Here is a 25,213-nt window from a genome sequence, read left to right as displayed (position 1 = left end):
ATTAGCATAAATCTAAACTAGCTCATAACTTGCTCAAAAATGATCGTTTTTCAAAATAAAAACCACTGCTGTTATCTACATTACAGCGCCAATCAGATTATGTAGGAGATAGAGCATTTATAATTTGGTGACAGAGCCGCTTTAAGGCATGTTCACATGGTAAGTATTTGCAAGTCAAATCCAAGGGTGTACCCTACACAGAGAAAAGGTATAATAGAAAGAATCACATATCTTCCATCATTCTGACCCACCTCTGGTTTTATCTTACAAATACTGACCAAAACACACCCGTTTGACCCTTAAGTGGAGGTTTAAAAGGAGATTAATGAACAGCTCCCTCACCAAGTACAACTAGACCTACTTCCTACCGGGCTTGAATAGTGAGTGTATTTTGATCCACACAAAAGGTCTCGATGACAACACTAGCGCACCTGACAGAAATCAGAACCGGACTTATCAGAACACTTTAGTAGTGCAACCTCAGAATTTTGGGCCTGTAACTTTAAGCGATCAGATCTCAGCACAGAAGATAGAAAAGGCCTCTAGCATACTTTATTATTTTATTTTTACGTTTTCTTTTGACAGGAGACCCTTGAAATAACAGTGACCCATCAGTAGGGTGGAGCCTCCAAAAATGTTAATATGAAGGGTTTTGAAGATTTTAAACGCCACATTTTCAAAAAATAAATCGAGGAGTGGTCTCATTGGAACAGTCACCGTTCCAAGTGTAAAGCGAATAATTTCTACACCTCAAATTGTAAGTTGAACTTCATTTCTAGCCACTGAAAGGCTGCTGAACTTCTATGGACATATATATATTTCTGCAGCAATCTGCTGTGATAATTTGTTACAGATTAAACTTTGCACTAGTTTAATATGGTAATGGCCCCTCCAAATTTTACTAAAACACTCAAACACCAAAGAGACAGATGCAATCTACTTTTCATTTATTTACTATAAATAACTTAAGTGACCATCCTACAAACATATACAAGGCTTGTACAAAATAACAAAACAGTTCATTTTGTGTGAAGGAGATTTGAGATTAAAAAAAATACCCAAATACTCTTAAAAAAATGCTAAGCGATAGTGATCAAGTATATAAACAGTATATGCTACCCCATGTCTTTATTAAATAGGTAAATGTCCCTCATCGTTCTGTCTTCACGTGCACCGATCAGCCAAGGCCATTGTTTGCTGTGTGTTCATAAAAAACAAAACCGTGTAGCGTTCCATTTCTACAAAACTCTCCCCCCCAATGTGTCCATATCCTCATATCAAAAACGTACCACTAAATATATTTGCTCCAATTTAGATGGATTGTATGTGAGGTTGTGCCGGCTTAGCTGGATGTTGAAGATTTTACCGGCATGGCCGATAACCAGTAACTAGAGCGCCATAGTTCAATTTTCTGGTACAGTAGCAAGGTGCAAACTTCCATTAAAACAGTGAAGTTCTCCTGTATTGAGTAAACACTTAGAAGGAAAATATGGAAAAATAATTCACCGTTTCTTTTTGCTGTGTCTAAGCATCTTCTTCCGCTTTAGGATCATATCATAAAGTTTCTCAAGTCCTTGATGCAAACCTCGGCCATCTACTGCACTGCAACCCTGAATGTGGCTCAAGGTAGATGTCCCAAGTTCATGTAGTGCCAGTAGCTTTTCCACCTCGGTCACAGATAGTGCGTCAGCTACGTCTTGTTTGTTAGCAACGATTAAAACCGGCACACCTTGGTTTTCAGAAGTCCTGGTAATCTTGTGTAGCTCCACTTTGGCCTCCTCCATGCGTTCTTGCTCTGAAGAGTCCACAACAAACACCATACCATCAGTCCTTCTGGTGTAGGATTTCCATAAAGGTCTTAGTTTCTCCTGACCACCTACATCCCAGACTTGGAAAGTGATTGCTTTGGAATTGCCAACTGGGGCCTTTATCTTTTCCATATTAAAGCCCTTGGTGGGAACACATTTCACAAACTCTTTAAATTTTAGTCTGTACAACAAAGAGGTCTTTCCAGCAGAGTCCAACCCTATCACAACCACATGTAGGGTCTGAAAAGTAGGTAGAAATGAAGTGTTGGGCGCTATCTCAGTAAGATGGTTACCCATGGCTTTGAGTGTATTAGGTCTTCAGAACTTTTTAAAGATGGTACTTGAGCTCTTCAAAAGGAGTCACATAGCAAAGTGGGTAGGTGTTAATGCCACTCTTATCTGAAAAGAAAAAAAAAAACGGGAGACCATTAGTAAACATCTGGCACTGATAAAGAAATAATTAAGAGAAAACTGGGAGGACTGGTGAAGGTGGTTGAAAGACAACAAGTAGCGTAAGAAATTTGAGTACCCCCCCCCCCCCACTGTTACAATGCCTACATGCAAAGAGTCATTCAAACAAGTTCAGAATTTGGTCCGTTAAGTCCACTTGAAATGTACCACATCTACTACAACACAGGGTTAAAACTGATGCCCAATTGTTTCTACGCAGTTTTTTTTTTTTTAGAACCGGTTTGCGAACATATTGAAATCTGAGAGTGGTTCCATTTATCAGGCTGAGGTCATTGTGTGTTAAAGACTTTGCACATGCAAATAGGTGGAGCAGGTATACAATATGCATAGATTAGCACCTTGCAAGTGCTCACAAAAGTAGTGGCTTGCTAAAAAAAAAATATATTCCACATCAAAAGAATTCTTACATCTTATTACTATCTGCATTATCACCAACATCTCCTCCAAGAACCTCAAAGATGGAGACACCAGGACATATAACGTGGACTTGACGCCTGCACAACCAGCTTGTTTGCCCGGGCACCGTGACCGTCACACAAACATAACTTGTGTGTTTGCCGTATCCAAGGACAGCAGCGTACACATTATTCTCCTGCTTACTCCTTTGGGAAAGCGAATGATCAACAACTTCTTTACGTTACACTATCCTCACAGTTCAGTAGGACACTCGCACATCTGTAAGAAGACAGTAAACCCCATGTCCCGGGAAGTCCATCTACATTGAATGGATTATACTGCAGACTCAGGCCATTAAAGCCAGTCATCTATAAAGAAAGCTGGCAATAAACATCAGCGGGACTATTGACACAATTGGCAGTCACAATGGGATATGCTACAGGACTCAATATTTTGGGAAAGCTTTTAATTTAACAAGGGAAGGTCCATGCTGTGTAGATTTAAGGGAACAGCATTTTACATAAAGCCATTTAGTAGTAATGAAAAGCCAATGATGATGATATAATAGAGTAGTAGCAACGAGGTCCTGAGCTCTAACCTGACCAGAAGCCTCCGCATTGAGAGAGCATGTATGTATGTATGTATGTATGTATGTATGGGAAATTAAACTGAACCCCAGTGGGTATAGGGACTGATATGTTGATAGCCATGATTACATGTGTACTGAGGGACCGTGCCAGACGTTGATCAATTCTTTGCAGCAGTCCCCTGATTAACCCCTTCCCGACATACGCCGTATATATACGGCGCTGTCGGGAGGTGGTTCCCGCAAAGCGCCGTATATATACGGCGCAGTGATGGTGCGGGCTCAGAAGCAGAGCCGGCACCATCACCGCGGGGTGACAGCTGTATTATACAGCTGGCACCCTCCTGTAACTGCCAGGACCGGAGCTACTCTCCGATCCGGCAGATTAACCCCTCAGATGCTGCGCTCAATAGAGCGCAGCATCTGATAGGTTTTCACCCGATCGGCAACCCAGTGATGCAATCGCTGGGTTGCTGTGGCAATCGGACGCCAGAAAATGGCGTCTGAGTCTGCCTTGTACGGGAGCCGATGAGGACCCGCCTGCGGCGAGTCCTCATAGGCTTGCTGTCAGTGAATAACTGACAGCGCTAATACACTGCACTACGTATGTAGTGCAGTGTATTAGAGTAGCGATCGGGGCATCAGGCCCTCATGTCCCCTAGTGGGACAAGTAAAAAAAGTAAAAAAAAGTAAATAAAAATGTGGTAAAACAATAAAAACACACACATTTCAAATAAAAATAAAGCTAAACTGACTTTTTTCCCATAGTAAGTATTTTATTATGGGAAAAACCGTAAAAATAAAAAAAACTATACATAATTGGTATCGCCGCGTCCGTAACGACCCAAACTACAAAACTATTATGTAATTTATCCCGCACGGTGAACGCGGTAAAAAAAAAACATGAAAAACAGCGCCAGAATCTTTGTTTTTAGGTCACATCTCCTTCCAAAAAATGCTATAAAAAGTGATCAAAAAGTCACATTTACTCCAAAATAGTACTAATAAAAAACGCCAATCCGTGCCGCAAAAGATAATCCCTGACACCGCTTTGTGCACGCAAAAATAATAACGTTATGGGTCTTAGAATGTCGACAGAGAAAACAAATGATTTTATAAAAAAAGTGATTTTATTGTGCAAAAGCTGCAATACATAAAAAAAACTATATAAATTTGGTATCGCCGTAATCGTATCGACCCGCAGAATAAAGCTAACATGTAATTTAGGGCGCACTGTGGATGCAGAGAAAAAAAAACAATAAAAAACTATTCCAGAATTGCTTGTTTTTGGTAATTTCCTTTACCAAAAAATGAAATAAAAAGTGATCAAAAAGTCGTATGTGTTCTAAAATGGTACCAATAAAATCTACAGCCCGTCTCGCAAAAAACAAGCCCGCACACCGCTCAATCTACTGAAAAATAAAAAAGCTATGGCACTAGTAACGCGGTGATGAAAAACATCTCAATGCGCAGGCCGGAGGGGAACATTCCTTCAGTTTCAGGGCCCTAGTATTTAGGAACTAGGAAAGGGAATGGACATAGCACATCCGCTGGAAGCGAGGGTGCCCGTATTATACCAGCGCAAAACTTTCCCAGCAATATTTCCCAAACTACGGAGAAAATGTCCCCAAAAGGTGCAGAGCGTTACAAAGGAGGGATAAGAAAGAAAACCGTTTATCAGTGTGACGCCGGCCTGTGCATAACGGATCGCTTCACAGCGTAACACACACCTATGGATAATTGTATTATTTACCCCATTATTATACCCTCTTATTATGCCCTGATGTACTCCGCACAGATTACATATGCCACCACATTATAAACTGAAATACCAGCAAAACCCCAAACAGAACTATTACCAAGCAAAATCCATGCTCAAAATGGCGGTCTTTCCCTTCTTAGCCCTACAGTGTGCCCAAACAGCAATTTATGGCCACAAGTAAGGCATTACCATGCCCGGGAGAACCCGCTTAACAATTTATGGGGTAAGATTCTCTAGGGGCACAACATCTTGTGCGGTGAATGGGCAGATCAGTGGAGAAATTGCAATTTTCACTTTGCACCATCCACTGCGTATTCATTTCTGAAAAACACCTGTGGAGTCTAAATTGTCACTACATCCCTTGATAAATGCCTTTAGGGGTGTAGTTTCTAAAACGGGGTCACTTTTGTTTGGTACATCAGGGGTTTTGCAAATGCAACATGGCGTCCGCAAACCATTCCAGCAAAATCTACGCTCCAAAAGATAAATACCGCTCCTTTTCTTCTGAATGCTCCCATATATGTAAACAGTCGATTATAACCACATATGGGGTGTTACCGTACTCGGGAGAAATTACTTTACAAATGTTGGGGTGCTTTTTCTTCTCTATTCCTTGTAAAAATGAAAAATGTGTATCTAAAACTACATCTTGTTGGAAAAAAAAAATATTTTTCATTTTCATGGCTTAATTCTAATTAATTAAGCAAAAAACCTTTGGGATCAAAATTTTCACTATACCCCTAGATGGTTCCTCAGGGGGTGCAGTTTCCCAAATGGTGTCACTTTTGGGGTGTTTCCACTGTACTAGTACTACAGGGGCTCAGCAAATATGACATGACACCCAGAAACCATTCCAAAATCCAAATGGTGCTCCTTCCATTCTGAGCCCTACCGTGTGTCCAAACAGATGTTTGTGACCACATGTGGGGTATTATTTTACTCGGGAGAAGTTGCTTTACAAATGTTGTGATGCTTTTTCTCCTTCAGTCCTTGTGGAAATGAAAAAAAAATACCTAAACCTACATTTTCTTTGAAAAAATGTAGATTTTCATTTTTATGGCCTAGTTACAATAAGTTCTGTAAAAAACCTGTGGGGTAAAACTGCTCACTCTACCCCTAGATAATTCCCTCATGGGGTGTAGTTTCCAAAATGGGGTCACTTGTTGGGGGTTTCCACTGTTTTGTCCCCTCAGGAGCTTTGCAAATGCGACATGGCCTCCGCAAACCATTCCTGCTAAATTTTAGTTCCAAAAGCCAAATGGCGCACTTTCCCTTCTCAGCCTCGCCGTGTGTCCAAACAGCCGTTTATTACCACATGTGGGGTATTGTTTTACTCGGGAGAAATTTCTTTACAAATTTTATGGTGCTTTTTCTCCTTTAGTCCTTGTGGAAATGAAAAAAAATTAGCTAAACCTACATTTTATTTGAAAAAATGTAGATTTTCATTTTCACAGCCTACTTGCAAACATTTCTGCAAAAAACCTGTGGGGTCAAAATGCTCACTATACCCTAGATAATTTCCTCAAAGGGTATAGTTTCCAAAATGGGGTCACTTGTTGGGGGTTTCCACTGTTTTGTCACCTCTGGGGCTTTGCAAATGCGACATGGCCTCCGCAAACCATTCCTGCTAAATTTGAGCTCCAAGAGCCAAATGGCGCTCTTTCCCTTCTAAGCCCTGCCGTGTGTCCAAACAACTGTTTATTACCACATGTGGGGTATTGTTTTACTCGGGAGAAATTGCTCTACAAATGTTGTGGTGCTTTTTCTACTTTAGTTCTCTTGGAAATGAAAAAAAATTAGCTAAACCTACATTTTATTTGAAAAAATGTAGATTATCATTTTCATGACCTAGTTCCAAAAATTTTTGCAAAAAAACTGGCCGGTCAAAATGCTTGCTACACCCCTAGATAAATTCCTCGAGGGGTATAGTTTCCAAAATGGGGTCACTTGTTGGGGGTTTCCACTGTTTTGTCACCTCAGGGGCTTTGCAAATGTGACATGGCCTCCGCAAACCATTTCTGCTAAATTTGAGCTCCAAGAGCCAAATGGCGCACTTTCCATTCTAAGCCCTGCCGTGTGTCCAAACAACCGTTTATTACCACATGTGGGGTACTGTTTTACTCGGGAGAAATTGCTCTACAAATGCTGTGGTGCTTTTTCTACTTTAGTTCTTTTGGAAATGAAAAAAAATTAGCTAAACCTACATTTTATTTGAAAAAAATGTAGATTTTCATTTTCATGGCCTAGTTCCAAAAATTTTTGCAAAAAAACTGGCCGGTCAAAATGCTTGCTACACCCCTAGATAAATTCTTCGAGGGGTGTAGTTTCCCAAATGGGGTCACTTTTGGGGGGTTTCCACTGTTTTAGTTCCACTAGACCTGTTCAAAGCTGACATGGTGCCTAAAATATATTCTAATAAAAAGGAGGCCCAAAATCCACTAGGTGCTCCTTTGCTTCTGAGGCCGGTGCTTCAGTCCAGTAGCACACTAGAGCCACGTGTGGGATATTTCCTAAAACTGCAGAACCTGGGCAATAAATATTGAGTTGCATTTCTTGGGTAAAACCTTCTGTGGTACAAAAAAAATGGATTCAAAATGAATTTCTGGAAAAAAATAATGAACTTTGTAAATTTCACCTCTACTTTGCCTTAATTCCTGCGCAATGTCTAAAGGGTTAAGAAACTTTCTAAATGCTGTTTTGAATACTTTGAGGGGTGCAGTTTTTAAAATGGGGTGACTTATTGGCGGTTTCTAATATCTAAGGACCTCAAAGCCACTTCACAACTGAACTGGCCCCTGTAAAAATAGCATTTTGAAATTTTCTTGAAAATGTGAGAAATTGCTGCTAAAGTTCTAAGCCTTGTAACGTCCTAGAAAAATAAAATGATGATCAAAAAACGATGCCAATCTAAAGTAGACATATGGGGGATGTTAGTTAGCAACATTTTTGTGTGGTATAACTGCCTGTCTTACAAGCAGATGCATTTAAATTGAGAAAAATGTTAATTTTTGCAATTTTTCGCTAAATTTTGGTGTTTTTCACAATAAATACTGAATGTATCGGGCAAATTTTGCCAGTAACATAAAGTCCAATGTGTCACGAGAAAACAATCTCAGAATCGCTTGGATAGGTAAAAGCATTCCGGAGTTATTACCACATAAATTGAAACATGTCAGATTTGAAAAATGAGGCTCTGTCAGGAAGGTCAAAAGTGGCCAAAGAGGGAAGGGGTTAAATTACCAATACAGCTATGAAATCAGATTTCTACAGCTTGTCCTGATTATCCGCACCATTACATAGTGAAAAGGGGATTTAACCATCACAAAAATATAGGCATCTATATCTATAGACAAGGCATCTAATGAATAAATTCTTCAGGATAATATATTTCTAGGAGTCCCCCTATACAGTTTTACACCCAAAGGACTCAGGAGAACAACAGTATAGGATTTCCCTGCACATCAGAAGGGGAACACTCCCATCAGACGCAGGCACAACTAGAAACCACACACATACAGTTGAAGTCATACATGTACATACACTAAAACAAAAAAAACTTAGTGGTTCTAAAATTTCAGCCATTTGATCCTAGTAAACATTATCCCTCGTCAGTCAGATCTGATCACTGGTGTTATCCTGCCGAGTCACATTCTGGAAATCCAGGAGACAATTGTTTACTTCATCACATTCCCAGTGGCTCAGAAGTTTACCTATGTGGTTATTACTTGTTATCACGGCCTTTACATGTGTAACTTGGGTCACACTTTTGGGAAGCCTTCTCACAATAACTTGCTGGAATTTTTCCCATTCCCCCTGACAGAACTGATGAAGCAGAGTCGGGTTTGTAGGTCTCCTTTGCTCGCGCACACTTTTCAGTTCTGCCCATATATTTTCTATGGGAATGAAGTCAGGGCTTTAGGATGGCCACTGTTATCGTCACTGTTGTCCTTAAGCCATTTTACCACAGCTTTGGCAGTACTTCTGGGGTCATTCTCCACTTGGAAGACCCATGTGCCCCCACGCTTTAGCTTCCTGGCTGATGTCGAGATCTTGCTTCAATGTCTTCACAAATTTTTCCTTCCTGGTGATGCTGTCTACTTTGTGAAGTGCACCAGTCCCCCCCCCCCCACGATGCTGCCACCTCCAAGCTTCAGGGTCGAGATGGTGTGCAAGTCTTTTTATTTTGTCCATACAGAACGATAGTCATTATGGCCAAGCCGTTCCAATTTGGTTTTATCAGTTGAGCAGACATTTCTCCAAAAAGTAAGATGCAAACAGAAACGTGGTTTTTTGTGGCAGTTTTGGTGCAGTGGCTTCTTCCACATTGGTTTTCTCCAGCAGCTTCACAATGTCACTCGCTGGAGACAGAACGCATCCCCTTGCTGAACGGCGTGACTTCTGGGGGTCCACTATACTTTTTAGGATGTGTCTTGATTGTCCCATATCATGCACAAAGGAAAGTAATCCTTAAAAATACCACCACAGGTTTACCTCCCATTAACCCAAATGATGCCAATTAGCCAATCAGAAGCTTCTAAATTCATGACATCATTTGCTTTAATTTTCCAAACTACATGAAGACCGTCAGCTTGGCGTATGAAGTTATAAACGACAGGGAATGTGATGGAAAAAAAATAAAATCATCGCCTCTAGTATTATCCTGACATTTCACATCCCGGGAATATAGTGGTGATCTAAACCAACCGAAGTGAGGGAACGTGCACCAGGATGAACGCCAGGAATTGTTAACAACTGAGGTTTAACAAACGTGGCTGAGATAAATGTAAACTTAGGACATCGACGGGATGTACATAATAAAAGGTCCAAATAACAGCCACAAGTGCAGCAGATACACAACATACCAACCAATGCACAGTGCAGCAAGCCTGCCACTGGTGCCCGTCACTGGGCACTACCCCACTATACCCTCCTAAATGTGCATGAGCCGCAAAAGAGGACAAAATGGTGCAGAACGTGTTGTAAATTTGCCGCAGAAACAGCTTACTAAGCAACATCACGGCATAAAAAAATATATATAAAAAGGTCACATTGAACACAACAAATATATATATATATATATATATTAATTAACATATTACTATCGCACACAGGCCGCTCATATTAAGACCCTTGCAGCGGTCACTAGTAAAAAAAAAACAAAAAATCTTCCACTTGCTTAAGGCATATCATATATTAAACATGTATTTTAAACCTGCAATGCTACTAAAGGACATAATAACCCTAAACGCAATGCTGCCATATTTACCTCGTGCAGAGCCCGCCTGTGTGTGTGTGTATAAATGTATAGGTGTCCTGCAGTAGCCTCCCCTCCACACACGCGATCAGCTCCACTCTCCACCACCGCCGCTCTAGCTCTGCCCCGACTCTACAGCCTCCCAAGCCTTACCCTCAGCCAGGTGACGTCACGACGAGACCACGCCCCTCCGACCGCTCTCCCGCCCAGCCCTCTTAACCCGTTAGGTGCCCTGCTTGTGTGAAGAGGCTTTTGTTGTTATTATTTTCTATCGCCTGGTTATACAACGCTGGCATAATATTACCATTCACAATGAGATTTACATGTTTTGTGAGGAGGACAGGGCGTCTAGACCGGATTATATTCTTAATTCTATTACAGGCTGTAGTAATAAGGTTATATGAATGGTATACAGATTGTGGCATAGATTGTGACACTACTACTCTCAGCATGCGCGGATAGCTTCGGTGCATAGCAGTGGTATGCAAGCTGTGTCCCCCTGGCTGTTTTGCAACTACAACTCCCTGCATGCCCTGGCAGCCAAAGGCTGGGAATTGTAGTCCCACAACAGCCAAAGAGCAACTTCTTGCGGATCACTATATAGATGAAATTCAGGAAAATTGACTAACAGCAATTCTGTCCTTGTTGCCTATAGCAACCAATCACAGCACAGCTTTCATTTGTTATAGTGTTCTTGAAAAATGAAAGCTGCGCTTTGATTGGATGGGTAAAGCTGGCCATAGACATCAGAAAAATGGTGGCCTATTTTAAGGCCCTGTTCACACAGAGTTTTTTTTACACGTTTTTGATGTGGAAACCGCAACAAAAAATGGCCAAAAAGAAGCGTCATGCCCTATCTTTGGGCGTTTACGCCTCTGACCTCCCATTGACATAAATGGGAGGCAGAGAAAGCGTATTTCACAGCGTTTTTGTCAGTGGCACTCAATGGCCGTGAAAATCGCAGCAAACCGCGTGCAGGCAGATCAAAAACTGAATTTTGAGGCAGAATTTTCCTCCTGCAAAAAACTCAGTGTGAACTCTGCAGTTTTTCCTAATTGTCTTCCATTTATTGGTCCAAATTGTAATCCATCATGTTGGATTTCAGCGTCCGGCACTCGGCTATAATCTGTCGTTGTTAGAAGTCTGGTAGGACATTTTAATGGGATACGTTTTTCTTTATTCTCCCTTTACACAGTCGTAAATATCTGTAGTGATATCGGCCAAAAGTCCAGTCAGATGACCAATTGTTTGTGCATCCGCCGTACACAACTGTCTGACCAACATGTCGGCCCCCGCAATGCAGAGCTATCCATTTTTATTTACATGGAAAGGGAAGGAAATTTTCCAAATTGTACAGTGGCATCATATTCCGTGGCAACATACAGTGTGGTACAAAACAGGGAAAAAAGACCAACAGCACAGAAAAAATTATCATCACAAACAAGATTTGAGAACAAAATGGCGTTGCAAGAGAAAGGGCGCTGACAATGGATTTTCTATATGCGATATATATTACTGAGCTGTACATTGTACAATTCCCGGGCCTATATCTGTAAATAAAGCATATTTATTTTATAATGAAAAGATTTGCAACTTTCTAATTTACTTTCAATTCTTCATCATTTTCAAGATCTCTGATTGCTGACAGTGAACGGAATAATTCTTGTTTCATTTAAAGGCGTAAAACCTGCCTTGCTCATGTCCAGCTGTTATAGGTGTGTATGAGACCAGTTTTGCGTGATCGTTATATTGTCTCATTTTAGGGTCCGTATAAGGTCAGGATCAACTATGATGCCGTTTTTGGTGCAGTTTTTTTAGCCAAACGCAGGAGTGGATACAAAAGGAAGGAGATGCATCAGTCTTTTCTTTACGTCTTTCCTTCCTTTTGGATCCACTTCTGGCTTTGGCTCAAAGAACGGAGCCAAAATCTGCAAAAAAAACTGCATCAAAACTGTGTGTGTGATCCCGGCCCTACGGTTGCAACACCAGACCCCCATAATATTACTGAACCACACTTAGATCCAAGTGTAGATGAGCCGAACCACAGGAATTCTGGGTGTTGCACCTGTAATACATACGGACATAAAAATGCGCCATATTACAACCGTGTGAAACTGTGAGCGTTCCGATACATATAACAAGCTGGGTCAGCTGGACATGAGCAGAACTGGCTTTCAGCTCCGGATAGTAAGCAACTTCTTCTATACTTCTCATAGTTTTGTGCAGTACACAGTAGTGTATAGTATAGTGTATAGTAGTGTGAAGTATAGTCCATCAGTCATAAAAAAGTTCTCACAAAGCAGTACATGTGCGCCCCCTGGAGGAAATCTACAATATTACCTGTCAGTTGTCACAAGAGCCTTGTCATACTCATTGGCAGGAAAAACTGTTAGGCCTTATTCACACAAATGTGTCCGTTTTGCGTGTGTAAAAAATGCAGCATTTTTCTTGCGTTTCAGATTAGTGTGACATCTGTGTACAGTGCGTGTCTGCGTTTTTTACGCGCGTATGTCATCCGTATGTTACGCGTTTTTTACGTCAGCAATATAAACTGAAGGAGGTGGTTTTTTTCCTCATCATTTCTTTAGCAGCTGTTGCGTAAAAAACGCATGGCACACGGATGTACGTCCGTGTGCTGTCCGTGATTTTCACACACCCATTGACTTCAAAGAGTGCGTGATGCGCAAAAACGCACAAGCATAGGACATGTAGTGAGTTTCACGCAGCGGGTACACGCTGCGTGAAAAACACTGAATGTCTGAATGGCCCCATTGACTTGCATAGGTCCGTGTGACGTGCGTTGTTTTAACGCGTGTAACACGGGCGTGAAATACGCTCGCGTGAATAAGGCCTTAGGCTGTGTTCACACGGCAAACCAAAAAAGGCCGTAAAATACGGAGCTGTTTTCAAGTGAAAACAGCCCCTGATTTTCAGCCGTTTTTTAAGCAACTTGCATTTTATGCAGCGTTTTTTTACTGACTTTTTGGAGCTCTTTTTCTATTGAGTCAATGAAAAATGGCTCTAAAAACGGCTCAAGAAGTGACATGCACGCCTTTTTTACGGGGCGTTTTTTGAATGGGGTTCCTGTTCATTATCACACATATAACACGTGGATGATCTATAGAGGGTGAAATATAGTTGTGTCCATTTCATAGATTTGTGTTCACTATTGTTATGTGTAGCTAAAGAGACGCCGGTCACTCCATTGTTCACTAATGTCTGTCTCACAGCAGCAAGACGGCAGGCTTCACATCATAGGGATACATTGTATGTTAAGGGACATGTCTCCCGAAAAATCTCCTTCACTTTTCTTCCTTTGTCAGGTTATTAACAATTCTAAGGGTATGTTCACACGCACTGTTTCCAGACGTAATTCGGGCGTTTTACGCCTCGAATTACGTCTGAAAAAACGGCTCCATTACGCCTACAAACATCTGCCCATTGCTTGCAATGGTTTTTACGATGTTCTGTTCCCACGAGGTGTCATTTTACGCGTCGCTGTCAAAAGAAAAAGAAGTTCATGTCACTTCTTGCAACGTTTTTGGAGCCGTTTTTCATGGACTCCATTGAAAACCAGCTCCAATAACGTCCGTAAAATACGCAGCGAAAAACGTGAGTTGTTAAAAAACGTCTGAAAATCAGGAGCTGTTTTCAGGCAAAAACAGCTCCGTAATTTCAGACGTATTTTGCTGCTGCGTGTGAACATACCCTAAGCAGTTGTTTCTTAGGTATTTTCTGTTTCTGGAAAAGCTGGGAGACAGCCAGTATGTCTACTATTACATCTCCCATAGGTGTTGTCACCCATCTCTCCCAGACTACTGAATAGCAAATCTGCCTAGTTATGCTGCCATACAGGAGCAGGAGTTGTACATATCTAGACAGATTTGCTATTCAGTAGTGTGGGTGACAACGTCTGTGGGAGCTGTAAGGCCGGGTTCCCACGGGACGGACGCAGTGTATCCGGCCTGGAACCCGCAGGACTTTCCGTCCTAAAAATCGCACCACATTGAGGTGCGATTTTTCAGACGAAAATTCTGCTGCGTAATTAAGCGCACATACTTACCTCCTCTGACGTCCGCTCCGGCCTCCCTGGATAACGTTTCAGGCCATGTGACACTGTAGCCTGTGATTGGCTGCAGCAGTCACATGGGATACAACGTCATTCCAGGAGGCCGGACTGCAGGAAGAAGGAGGGCGTTCTGGGTAAGTCTGTTTGCTTCTTTCCGGCGTTGCAATTTTTGCAGCGTAAACGCTACGAATATGCCGCAAAAGTCGCAACACTTGGCTTTCTGTTGCAGGTTTTTCACCACATTGAATTCAATGGGGAAAACCAGCAGCAAAAAATCAACGAAAATGAAGCATAAATTGACAGACATGCTGCAGAAATAAATTCTGCACCGCAGGTCAATTTATTAACGTTTATCCTGCGTTTTTTTTTAGAAAGCGTGGGCTGCAGATTTACTAAATCTCACCCGCTTTGCTGCTACTGTAAATGTTGCAGAATTTCCGCACAGAATTGCGTTGCGGAAACTCCTCAGCATTTACGCTACGTGGGAACCCGGCCTAACAGCGGCTATATTTGGTTGTCACTCTGCTTCTCCAGAAACTGATATAGCTAAAAAACAAGCAAAAATTGAAACAACTAAAAAAAAAAAATAGTGTTGCGTTTGAACTATAAATACAAAGATTAGGAAATGATTAGATGAATGTTCCAAGTCATTGAAGATAATTGAAAGCAATTTTCCGATCATTCTGATGACACTAAAATCCATTTTATTAAAGATTTACATTCCGATAGATGGGAACTTTTCCACCAATTTCTCAGCCACGTCCATAAGACCATACTATGGCTCCATGCGAGCTTTGTGTTATATGGATCAGTAGAGCGCAGGGGCGTAGAAGTCTATTGGGCTCTACTGTACTGTATCTCTGTATACCTTCACTTTCATGCAGAGGCCTTTTCTGTTGAATTCATACCGAATCTAACAGAACAAATATCATAGTAAGCTCCATTCACTGCCATATTATATGGGAAGGGGCATTACTTCTGGGGGAGAATACCTCTGTAATAAAGTGCAGTAGTGTGGCAGCATACAGCGGCACACGAAACGCATACAGCTCCATAGAGTGTAACCGAAGGTACTCCAAATGTACGTGGAGCTTTAGGCCCCCCTCATACACGAGTCACAACAACAGTGGACTTTTTTGTGCACTTTTTGTTACCATTGATGTCTTTGATTACTTCTAAATCACCATTGGAACCAAAAATGGCAAAGAAATGCCACAAACCACAATGGAATGTCTTATGAAAACGCCATATTCTCTTATTAACTGCGCACATCTGGCCGCAGCGACTTTTAGGGGAAAAGTGAGAAAAATTGCCTCTAAAAAGGAATGGAACTCCACAGGTTATGTTTCCACAGTTTTGGAACAATTGATATTATTTATACACGTGCTTATATACTGTAAGTCCGATTTTAATTAATTTCAATGTAGTGAGGACTGTATACCCGTCCATTCAGGACAAAAGAGGGAGTCCCCGCTCCTGGCCCCCCACTGATGTGACCTTCTGTCGTGTCTCATTGATATGTCAGAAAAGGCTGTAACTGGAAAATCCCATTCATAAATAATATCCAGTAAAGATGAAGAGGATGCAATCAGTAAATAAATAATCATTTTTTGCTTTGTTCCTTTTACTAATGCTTTATTTATTTATTTTTTTCTTTGTAATTACAAACAGTTAAGTATATATTTATGTCACTACTGATGTGAGACAGAAGAGGATAGCCCACATGCATTGTTAAATGGGCGCACGCCTGGTGAACTGCATCTGATATCACCTAATGGAATAATTAACACATAAAACAAATGTGTGCACACACACGCACGCACACACGCACGCACACACGCACACACATATAAACATGCATTGTGGCCCAGTGTACAGGATAAAGGCCCCTTTACACGGGACAATTACCGGGCAAACGATCGTTCATAGAATGCTCATTGCCAATAATTGCTCAGTGTAAACAGGGCAGCGATCAGCAGATGAACGAGCAAGCGATCGATCATCTGCTGGTCGTATCGTTTTAAAAAAGTAAAATATTATCGTTGTCTGCAGCGCATGCCCTGTATAAACAGGGAAACACGCTGCCGACATGGTGATAATGTATGGAGACCAGCGAGCAGAGTAACAAGTGCTCGTCCCCATACTAGCTCTTTGTGAAAGGAGCAATCCAGCGCCGATCAGGTGCTCATTCAACGGGTATTTGACTATGACCATGAATCTAGTGCCATCTAGTGGTTATGTAAAGTTAATCTGTTATCTGTTTAGGCCCCGGTCCGTGATATACGGTCCGCTTGTCGGCCGCATGTCCCGGACCGAACACAGTGCAGGGAGCCGGGCTCCTAGCATCATGATTACAGTACAGGACAGTTTTCCCGCAGCGAGGCAGTGACACCTAGCGTCATAGATAACAATGATGCTAGGAGCCCGGCTCCCTGCACTGTGTTCGGTCAGGAACATGCGGACTGTATATCACGGACCGAACACGCTCGTGTGCATGGGGCCTAAGGCTATGTTCACACGGAGTATTTTGGGGGAGGAATATCTGCCTCAAAGCTCCAAACGGAATTTTGAGGCAGATATTCCTCCCCCAAAATACTCCGTGTGAATAGCAATGATCGCGCCGTTTTTCGCCCGCGGCCATTGAGCGCCGCGGGCAGAAAACACGCTTTCTCCTGCCTCCCATTGAAGTCAATGGGAGGTCGGAGGCGGAAGCGCCCGAAGATAGGGCATGTCGCTTCTTTTTCCCGCGAGGCAGTTTTACTGCTCGCGGGAAAAAGACGCCGACGCCTCCCATTGAAATCAATGGGAGGCGTTCTCGGGCCGTTTCTGCCGAGTTTTGCGACGCGGTTTCCGCGTCAAAAAACTCGGCAAAAGACCCCGTGTGAACATAGCCTAACAGTATGTCAGTTATTTGTTATGTTGTTTATTTGTTATATGTTAGTTATATTATGTCACATTATGTTAATTTTTTATATGAAATTATATTATTTTAGCTGATCTAGCCCAAAATGAGCAGTCTATGTGTTAAATGGTGCTTCTATGGAAATACCATGATCAGTCCAGGCTGGAAATCTTTTATAATTAGGTTGTTCTTGAAATTCCCTATATAGTAATATTTTTCATGTATTGTATTTGCTAGCCAGCACCCAAATACTTATGAGTCATTGTCTAGCACAATCAGCACTTCGGCCCCTTGTATTTTACAGGGGATGATGGATAATAGTCAGGGGTGTAACTAAGAAACATTTGCCCCCATAGCAAACTTTTGACTGGGCCCCCCTCCTCTGGGTGCTACACATAGCCCCCCTTGGTAGATAGTGCCTAACTGTAGATTGTGCCATACATCCCTCCTGTAGATTGTGCCATACAGCCCCCCAGGAGACAGTGCTATACAACCCCCCCTGTCATGAGCAGGGATCCCTGCACCTGATTGGCTGCAGGCAGAACGTGGCCTGTAGCTTATGGCAGAGCAGGGAGATACTAAGGAGACAGATACTATTGAATGTGGAGTCTCTACCACTGTAGCAGCCATAGAGGCTACTAGTGGAGCCACCGGCATAGGGGGGCCGTGCCCCCTCAAGCCACGGGACCCGTAGCAGCCGCTATGGCTGCTACAGCAGTAGATACGCCACTGATAATAGGGGAGAACATGGAGCCATATGTAGGCATCATACAGTGGCACACGGAGTGCGTAAGACCTAATGGAATTCTACTTTATCAAGCAGAAAATGTAGTAGACCTCGAATTGGATTCCCAATCACTTGTTGCTTTTCACACAATTGTTGCATTTGACAACAAACAAATGACATTTTCATTTTTAGGGCTTTGCACCGGGTTTCCACCAATCTATAGGGAAATCAATCCAAATATAGCAAAAATATATTAATCATTTAAAGGGGAATGTACTAATAGCAGAAGGACCACCTTGGTCAAATCTTTATCTGCCAGTGGCTCAAGGGTTGGTTATAGGGATGGCGAATGGGGCACATGACCGAGGGCCTCCACTACCTTGGGTTCCAAGAGGGCCTCCAGCACCTGTCCTCCCTGATGGCCATTTGATGATCCTATCCAACCAAAAAGTGTGACTTTAGGTTTTTAAGTTGCCACCATAAATCCTATTGACTTCAGATAAGAGGGCAACTCCCTTGCGTGGCCACCACAGGTATATATCGCTATAATAGATGTTCCGGTGGGGACCTGAACCCAGTAGTGGGATGGAGCCCCCACCAAATTTTTTGCCCAGGGGCCCCCACCATCCTTAATTCAGCCCTGCTAAAATATCATGGGGGGGAATTTTACACTGTTTCTACGCCAGTTTTATGACATAGAAATGTTGCAAATGGCACTTTTCAAAAAGTGGGTGAAGCTTAGCATAAGGGGGCATCGCCAGCCGCAGGCAAATGCATTTACTATAATTTATGCCCGAAACGAGAGTAAATTATAGCGAAAATCTTCACGGATAGCCGAAGATGCAACAATTTTATTAAAAGGCGTGTGCCTCTTAATAAATTTGTCTCATCTTCCTCCATCTTGATTCTTATTATGATTGACAGAGTCTTAATAAATCTCCCCCCATGTGTTTTGTAGACCAGCGGTCCCCAACCTTTTTTGCACCCAGGACCACTTTCATGCCAGACAATTTTTCCAGGGACCAGCGTGGGGGGGTATTCGTTTCGGATTTGGCTAAAATGTTAGGTAAAATGCTGCGGATTTGTCGTTGCGGATTCAGGTTCGGATCACATCCTGCTCTCTTTCAAACATTCCATCCCAGTCTGGGTATAGACCTCGACACACATAGGTGCAGCCTTGATCCTGTGTGTTGCGCTCACTATACCCTGCACTGGAGGTGTCCCACAATTCTGGACGGTTATGTACCTATAAAACAAATAGACAGTGCATATTGAAGTTTGATTTGTACTTATGAATAATGTTACATATGTTATATGTTTATCTTTGTTATAATGTTTACATACTGCAGATGCTGCTATTCAGGCATCATACATACAAGTCAACTAGTGAAAACATGAGATAAACATGTAAAGTTACTTAGTTACAAGGTTAATAAGAGTGGACACTTCCATATCCATTCGCCTATATCTGACCATGGTAATAGCTCTGTGTTCATGTAATAAGCCTGGAAGTGGAGGTTTTCTCTTCCTCATCAGAATGATGAAATATCCTGTTCCTGAAAGAAATCCGCAACCCAACACACAGCAAATCCGCAACACACATTACATCTGCGGATTTCATTGCGTCATTTTCAAACTCCATTGAAGTCAATGGAGAAGTTCAGCAACAAGTCCGCAACAGATACTGCATGCTGCGGACTGCAAATTCTGCACCGCAGCCTATGTTCCGCAGCGGAGTTTTCCGCAACGTAAGTACGAAGTTAACTAAAAAGGTGTTGAAACCAATGGAAAAACGTGCCCTTAGGGTCAGTGCACATGTTGCATAAATGCTGTGGAATTCGTTGCGGAAAATCCACAGCATAATACAGTAGCAGCAAAGTGGACGAGATAGAATAAATCTCATCCACATGCTGCGTAAATACTGAGCGGGAAAAAACGCTCAGAAATTGACATGCGGTGCAGAGTTTTTTAACCCAATGTCAATTGTATTTGCGTAAACGCTGCTTATTTGTTGGGGGTTTTCCCCCATTGAATTCAATGGGGAGGTAAAACCCACAACAAATAGCAGTTGTTGTGTTTAATGCAGCGGAATTGCATCGATTCCGCCGCAAAAAATGCAACTCAGAAAAAAAAAACGTATACTTACCTGGAAGTCTGTGTTTCTTCCTCCAGGCCGGCCTCCTGGGATGACGTTTCATCCCATGTGACCGCTGCAGCCAATCACAGGCTGTAGCAGCGGTCACATGGGATGAAACATCATCCCAGGAGGCCGGCCTGGATGACGTCAGAGGGCCAGGCCTCCTCAGATGACGATTTATCCCATGTGACCGCCGCTACAGCCAATCATAGGCTGCAGTGGTCTCCTGGGCTGAAACGTTATCCGAGGAGGCCAGACTGCTAGCGGGCCAGCTCAATATCCCAATTTTCCACAGTGGACATTCCGGGCAAAATACAGACCACGGTTTGGTCTGGTTTTTTTGCCCTGAATTCCCTGCGGCCACCGGGGCGGATACCGGATACCGCGGCCCGATACCAAATGATCCACGGCCCGGTATTGGTCAGCAGACCGGTGATTGGGGACCACTCTTGTAGACCTATTATTCTTTATTTAAATATTTTATCGTCTCTTTCCCTTACTGCTTAGTGTTCCTTCAAAGGTTCAGAGTGTATCTAATGTTAGGGTATGTTCACACGGCGGGGGTCCGTAACGGCTGAAATTACGGGGATGTTTCAGCCTGAAAACATCCCCGTAATTTCAGCCGTACCGGCATGTGCAGGCGCTTGAACGCCGCGTCAATTACGGCCGTAATTAGCGCTGCTATTCATTGGAGTCAATGAATAGCGGCTCCAATTACGGCCAAAGAAGTGACAGGTCACTTCTTCTACGCGGGCGTCAATTTACGCGCCGTCATTTGACAGCGGCGCGTAAATATACGCCTCGTGTGAACAGACAAACGTCTGCCCATTGCTTTCAATGGGCAGATGTTTGTCAGCGCTATTGAGGCGCTATTTTCGGGCGTAATTCGGGGCAAAAACGCCCGATTTACGTCCGTAAATAGGCCGTGTGAACATACCCTTACCTGTCACTGGACGTCACCTTTCAGTCTGGTAATACATAAATAATAGCCCAATTATATCAATGTGTGGATAATAATGGAATAGTGGAAGCTGCATATGACTCTACCTCAATAGAGAACTAACAGGATCCCATTAGGAAGACTTTATCCGTTTAACTTTTTAAAATAATTATTTCTATGTGTATTCATAAGCGTCTGATATTTGTTAGCTTGCATCGTATTCATTTCCATATGAAAGACTTGATAGATTATACAACAGTAACTTAATCTCAAAGACCACGGAAAATAAGGAGGTATATAATTATATGAAATACACAACTTTTACTGCACATCCAATACACAATTCATGTTATAATGGGGTAGAAGGATAGATATAAGATAGATGTATATGAGATAGATGGATGGATGGATGGATAGAGAGGGAGAGAGAGAGGGAGAGAGAGAGAGATATAGAGAGGGAGAGAGAGAGAGATATAGAGAGGGAGAGAGAGAGAGATATGGAGAGGGAGAGATATGGAGAGGGAGAGATATAGAGAGGGAGAGAGAGATAGAGATAGATAGATAGATAGATAGATAGATAGATAGATAGATAGATAGATAGATAGATAGATAGATAGATAGATAGATAGATAGATAGATAGTCCTTTAGATTGAGTCTATATAATGTGTTCATTCAATGTATTTCTTTTTCTTTGGCTTTCTGTTGGACATGATTATGTGTTATGTTTTTACACTTTCCACTGAACCACAATGTACTGAACTGAAGTCTCATTCGTTGTCTCCTCTCCTCGGAGAATTGTCATTAATTATGAGCTGTCGCGCTCGTGTACAGGAGACTACTATTCCTATGGTAACCGGGTATACAACATGGTGTAGTGTTACCAGAGTCCTGTGTCCACCAAACGCCATAGCTTCTTAAAGGGAATGTGTCACTAGAAATTTTTTTTTTTAGTGAAACAATTAGTATTTAAGGGATTACACATTGTTTTAATTGTTTTAATTTTTTCACAAGTCAGGAAATATTATAAATTAGATTCTAATTTATAACATTTCCACGTGCTGGTCACTAGAGGGAGCAATTCCCAAAATTGCAGCATGGTCAATGTGGTAAAGCAACCTCATTGCTTTATGCTGCAAATTTGGGGTAGACACACTCTCTAGTGTCCTCATACAATTCCCCCTCCCTTATTCTGGCTAGTGCCAGGAGAAGGAGGGGGTTTGAATCGTCAAACCTCCTACACTGTGTGCCGCCATTTTCTGAGCGACTGCACAGTGTAGGAGGATTAGATACAGTGCTATCAGACAGTATAACATGAACATACACGAACGTAAAACACACATCACATACACGAACATAACTTACCTGCTCCTGCCGCCGCTCCTCTGAGTTGCGCCTTCGCTTCCTTGAACATATGGCCGGAAGTCGTCATCTTACTGTCCGGCAGCGGCTTCCAGTCCACATGAAAATGGCGCCGGATTTCACCCTGTCAAAGACCTTCCTTTTGGTCTGTGTGGGAGCGGCGCATGCGCCGTTCCCACACAGACGGAGTACGCTGCAGTGAATGGAACGGCTCCCGTTCGCATTCTCCATGGGGTTGTATGTGCCGTATTCCATCTCTGTATGTGTCGTTAATATGACTTGACTCATCTTCCCTCTTCTCTTTGGAGAGCAGGAACCCTCTCACACCACTTATAAACAGAAGCCCCCCCCCCCTCTCAATGGACCACGTTGTATGATGTCAAAATTATAAAGTCATGATCCATCCCTACATAATCTGTAAATAAGGCTTATAATATGTTTGTACATTGTTTGAGGGACATCTATTCTTCTTGGGTCCTTTCTTCCACCTTCTGTGGAGTCAACCAATGAACAGAGGGTGAAGAACCACGAGGCCCTCATTGCTGTGTGCCCTGTATAGGATGCATGGTGACTCACAGTTATGCCACTAAGCATAGGCTTCTAGATAACAAATAGATATAAAATGACAGTACTTGTCAAAAGCTGCCAATACACATTCTTTTTTTTTTTTTGTCAACAGCGCCATGGGCTGTTAATTCTTGGGCAAGAAGAGACATAAAGAGTTTTGTTTGGATCATTCTCTTTTGTTTCCTCAGGATTAGCAGATCCTGAGAAGTCAAGAGAACAGATATTATGACCATAGACAATAGATATCTGATGGCAGATCTTATCAATTTTAATGACCTCTATACTCAACATAGTATTAGCTGGCATAAAAATGATGTCTAAAGCTACAACTTCACTACCACCAGGCCCTGGGATGTGGCATCATATCTCATCATTGCTCAAAACCAGTGCTTTGTGGCACAATGTGTCCAGTTACCACCTCCTAATTCTGCCAAAGGCCAATCTCAGACTGTTTTAGAATTGCCACATGTTAGAGTCCATATTATATCTCCAATAGTCGGCTATTGTGAGGTTCTACTGGATGGACTTTAGATCATCATACAACCCTATGGTGATCTAAGTTGGGTTCAGTGGAACCATGGGGGATTTGGGTGTTACCTCTATAATACAGACACAACAGCTGATCGTTCGGCCGACTATTTCTAGCGACCCCCCCCCCCCCATACATGTGCACGCTGTGTTTTCAATAGGGAGAAGGGAGAAAGCCGCTTGCAGACTCCTTTGCTTATCTCCTTACAAACAAGAGGATCGGGCATGTTGTAATTCAGTAACCCAATCCTTTTACTCCCCCGACATCTGCCGTCGGGGGTGAGTCGGGGTGCCACGCTACACATTAGATGGTCGCCTGGTCCTGTCGAATTGGCTGGTTTGACCGACATACATCTAATGTGTTTGCCCACCTTATATGAGGGTGCAGTACTCGCATCTTTAGAGGCCCAAATTATCAATTTGTGTAGCTGAACTTGGAAAAAATTAAGAAAGCCAGAGGGGAGATTACTGATGTGACGTATTAGCAATCTGTGACCCAAACAATTGTGTTAAACTTTAAACTCTGACATAATGGAGATAAAGTCTGGACAGTAGTTTTGTCTACGGATGAGATTAAGATTAAATCAATGTGCCATTAAACAAATGAGGTCTGAATAGTAATTTTGCGTACCAAAAGAGAGGTCTAATCTCTAATCTGATTACATAGACTTGACATTCCCCAGTTTATTCTGTTAACAATAGTGACTGGCACAATCAATTTTCCATTAACACCTGTGTTTCATTAACACCTTGTTAAACAGCGGGTATATCTGTGCTGATTCGTTTATTGACACATTACAGGGGAGAAATTCCTGGAAATCCTAGACAAACAGCATGAATATATGAAAATGTGCAAGACGGGATTGTTTCCTTGTTTGTTCTTCTTATTGTTTGGCACTTCACAGAATAAATTACTCTGTAGACAATATCCCAGCATATGGCCTGCAGTAAATAACTCATTCATGGGATTCTATGATTAGAAAAATAAGTTTATTTCCTTCCAGAAACAGCGCCACTCTTGTCCATGGGCAGTGATTGGTATTGCAGCTCAGACCTCTTGATTATATCAGAGCTGCAATACCACACAGACCATGTACAAGTGCCGCTGTTACAGCTTCCTAAAGGGTTGTATCCCAACTTTTCAAGGCTATGTTCACATTCTGCTCAAGCATTACATTCGGGCAACCATTTAAAATGTTCTATCCAATGTATATCCCAGATGTCTGCATTTCTATGTCTATGCTCTTGTATACATCTGCCCTAGACTCCCATAAAAAATAAAAGTCTGCGTATACATTTGTTTGCATACAGTTGTGTTGAAAAGTGTCATCTGCTATACATTTGAGTCAACGGTAAACGGACATATACCGGCCAAATACATGGATAAAGGACACTTCGCATACATCATGTCTAAGAGCAAAGTTAGTCGTACTGTAGTAATTTGCAATGTATAAACTGAATGTACTCCAAACATGGTTTGATCCTAGCCATATTTACTTAGATTTGCCACTCAGGGGTCTAGGAAAGCCAGATCACTGAGTCATTGTACCTAGAACGACTGGAGATGCCATACAGGAGACAAGCATAGACAGACCGGCAGTGGATCTCCTCAAGGGAGCCGCAAGAGTGGGTAAGACTCGGTTCATACCACGTCTGCGGTGCACGGTCATCATGTACGCCAGAAAAATCTCCCAACGCACATGCCG

General features: G+C 42.3%; 2 protein-coding genes across 2 annotated transcripts in view; one reads left to right on the top strand and one right to left on the bottom strand.

Annotated features, from left to right (window-relative positions):
- RPL27 (ribosomal protein L27) overlaps positions 1-25,213 on the top strand; it is a 397,834-nt gene that overhangs the window by 153,149 nt on the left and 219,472 nt on the right. The gene's annotated exons all lie outside the window — the stretch shown is intronic.
- On the bottom strand, positions 949-10,410 carry ARL4D (ARF like GTPase 4D). The gene is made up of 2 exons (XM_075846613.1): positions 10,290-10,410; positions 949-2,207 (listed from the first exon to the last, which is right to left on the bottom strand). The coding sequence occupies exon 2, from the start codon at positions 2,103-2,105 to the stop codon at positions 1,503-1,505; it is 603 nt and encodes a 200-aa protein (XP_075702728.1). The 5' UTR covers positions 2,106-2,207; positions 10,290-10,410; the 3' UTR covers positions 949-1,502.

Source organism: Rhinoderma darwinii, chromosome 13 (assembly GCF_050947455.1).
Source record: "Rhinoderma darwinii isolate aRhiDar2 chromosome 13, aRhiDar2.hap1, whole genome shotgun sequence".
NCBI classification, from domain to species: domain Eukaryota; kingdom Metazoa; phylum Chordata; class Amphibia; order Anura; family Rhinodermatidae; genus Rhinoderma; species Rhinoderma darwinii.
Note: the sequence above shows the minus strand (reverse complement) of the source record. Positions and strands in the feature narration are given on the sequence as shown.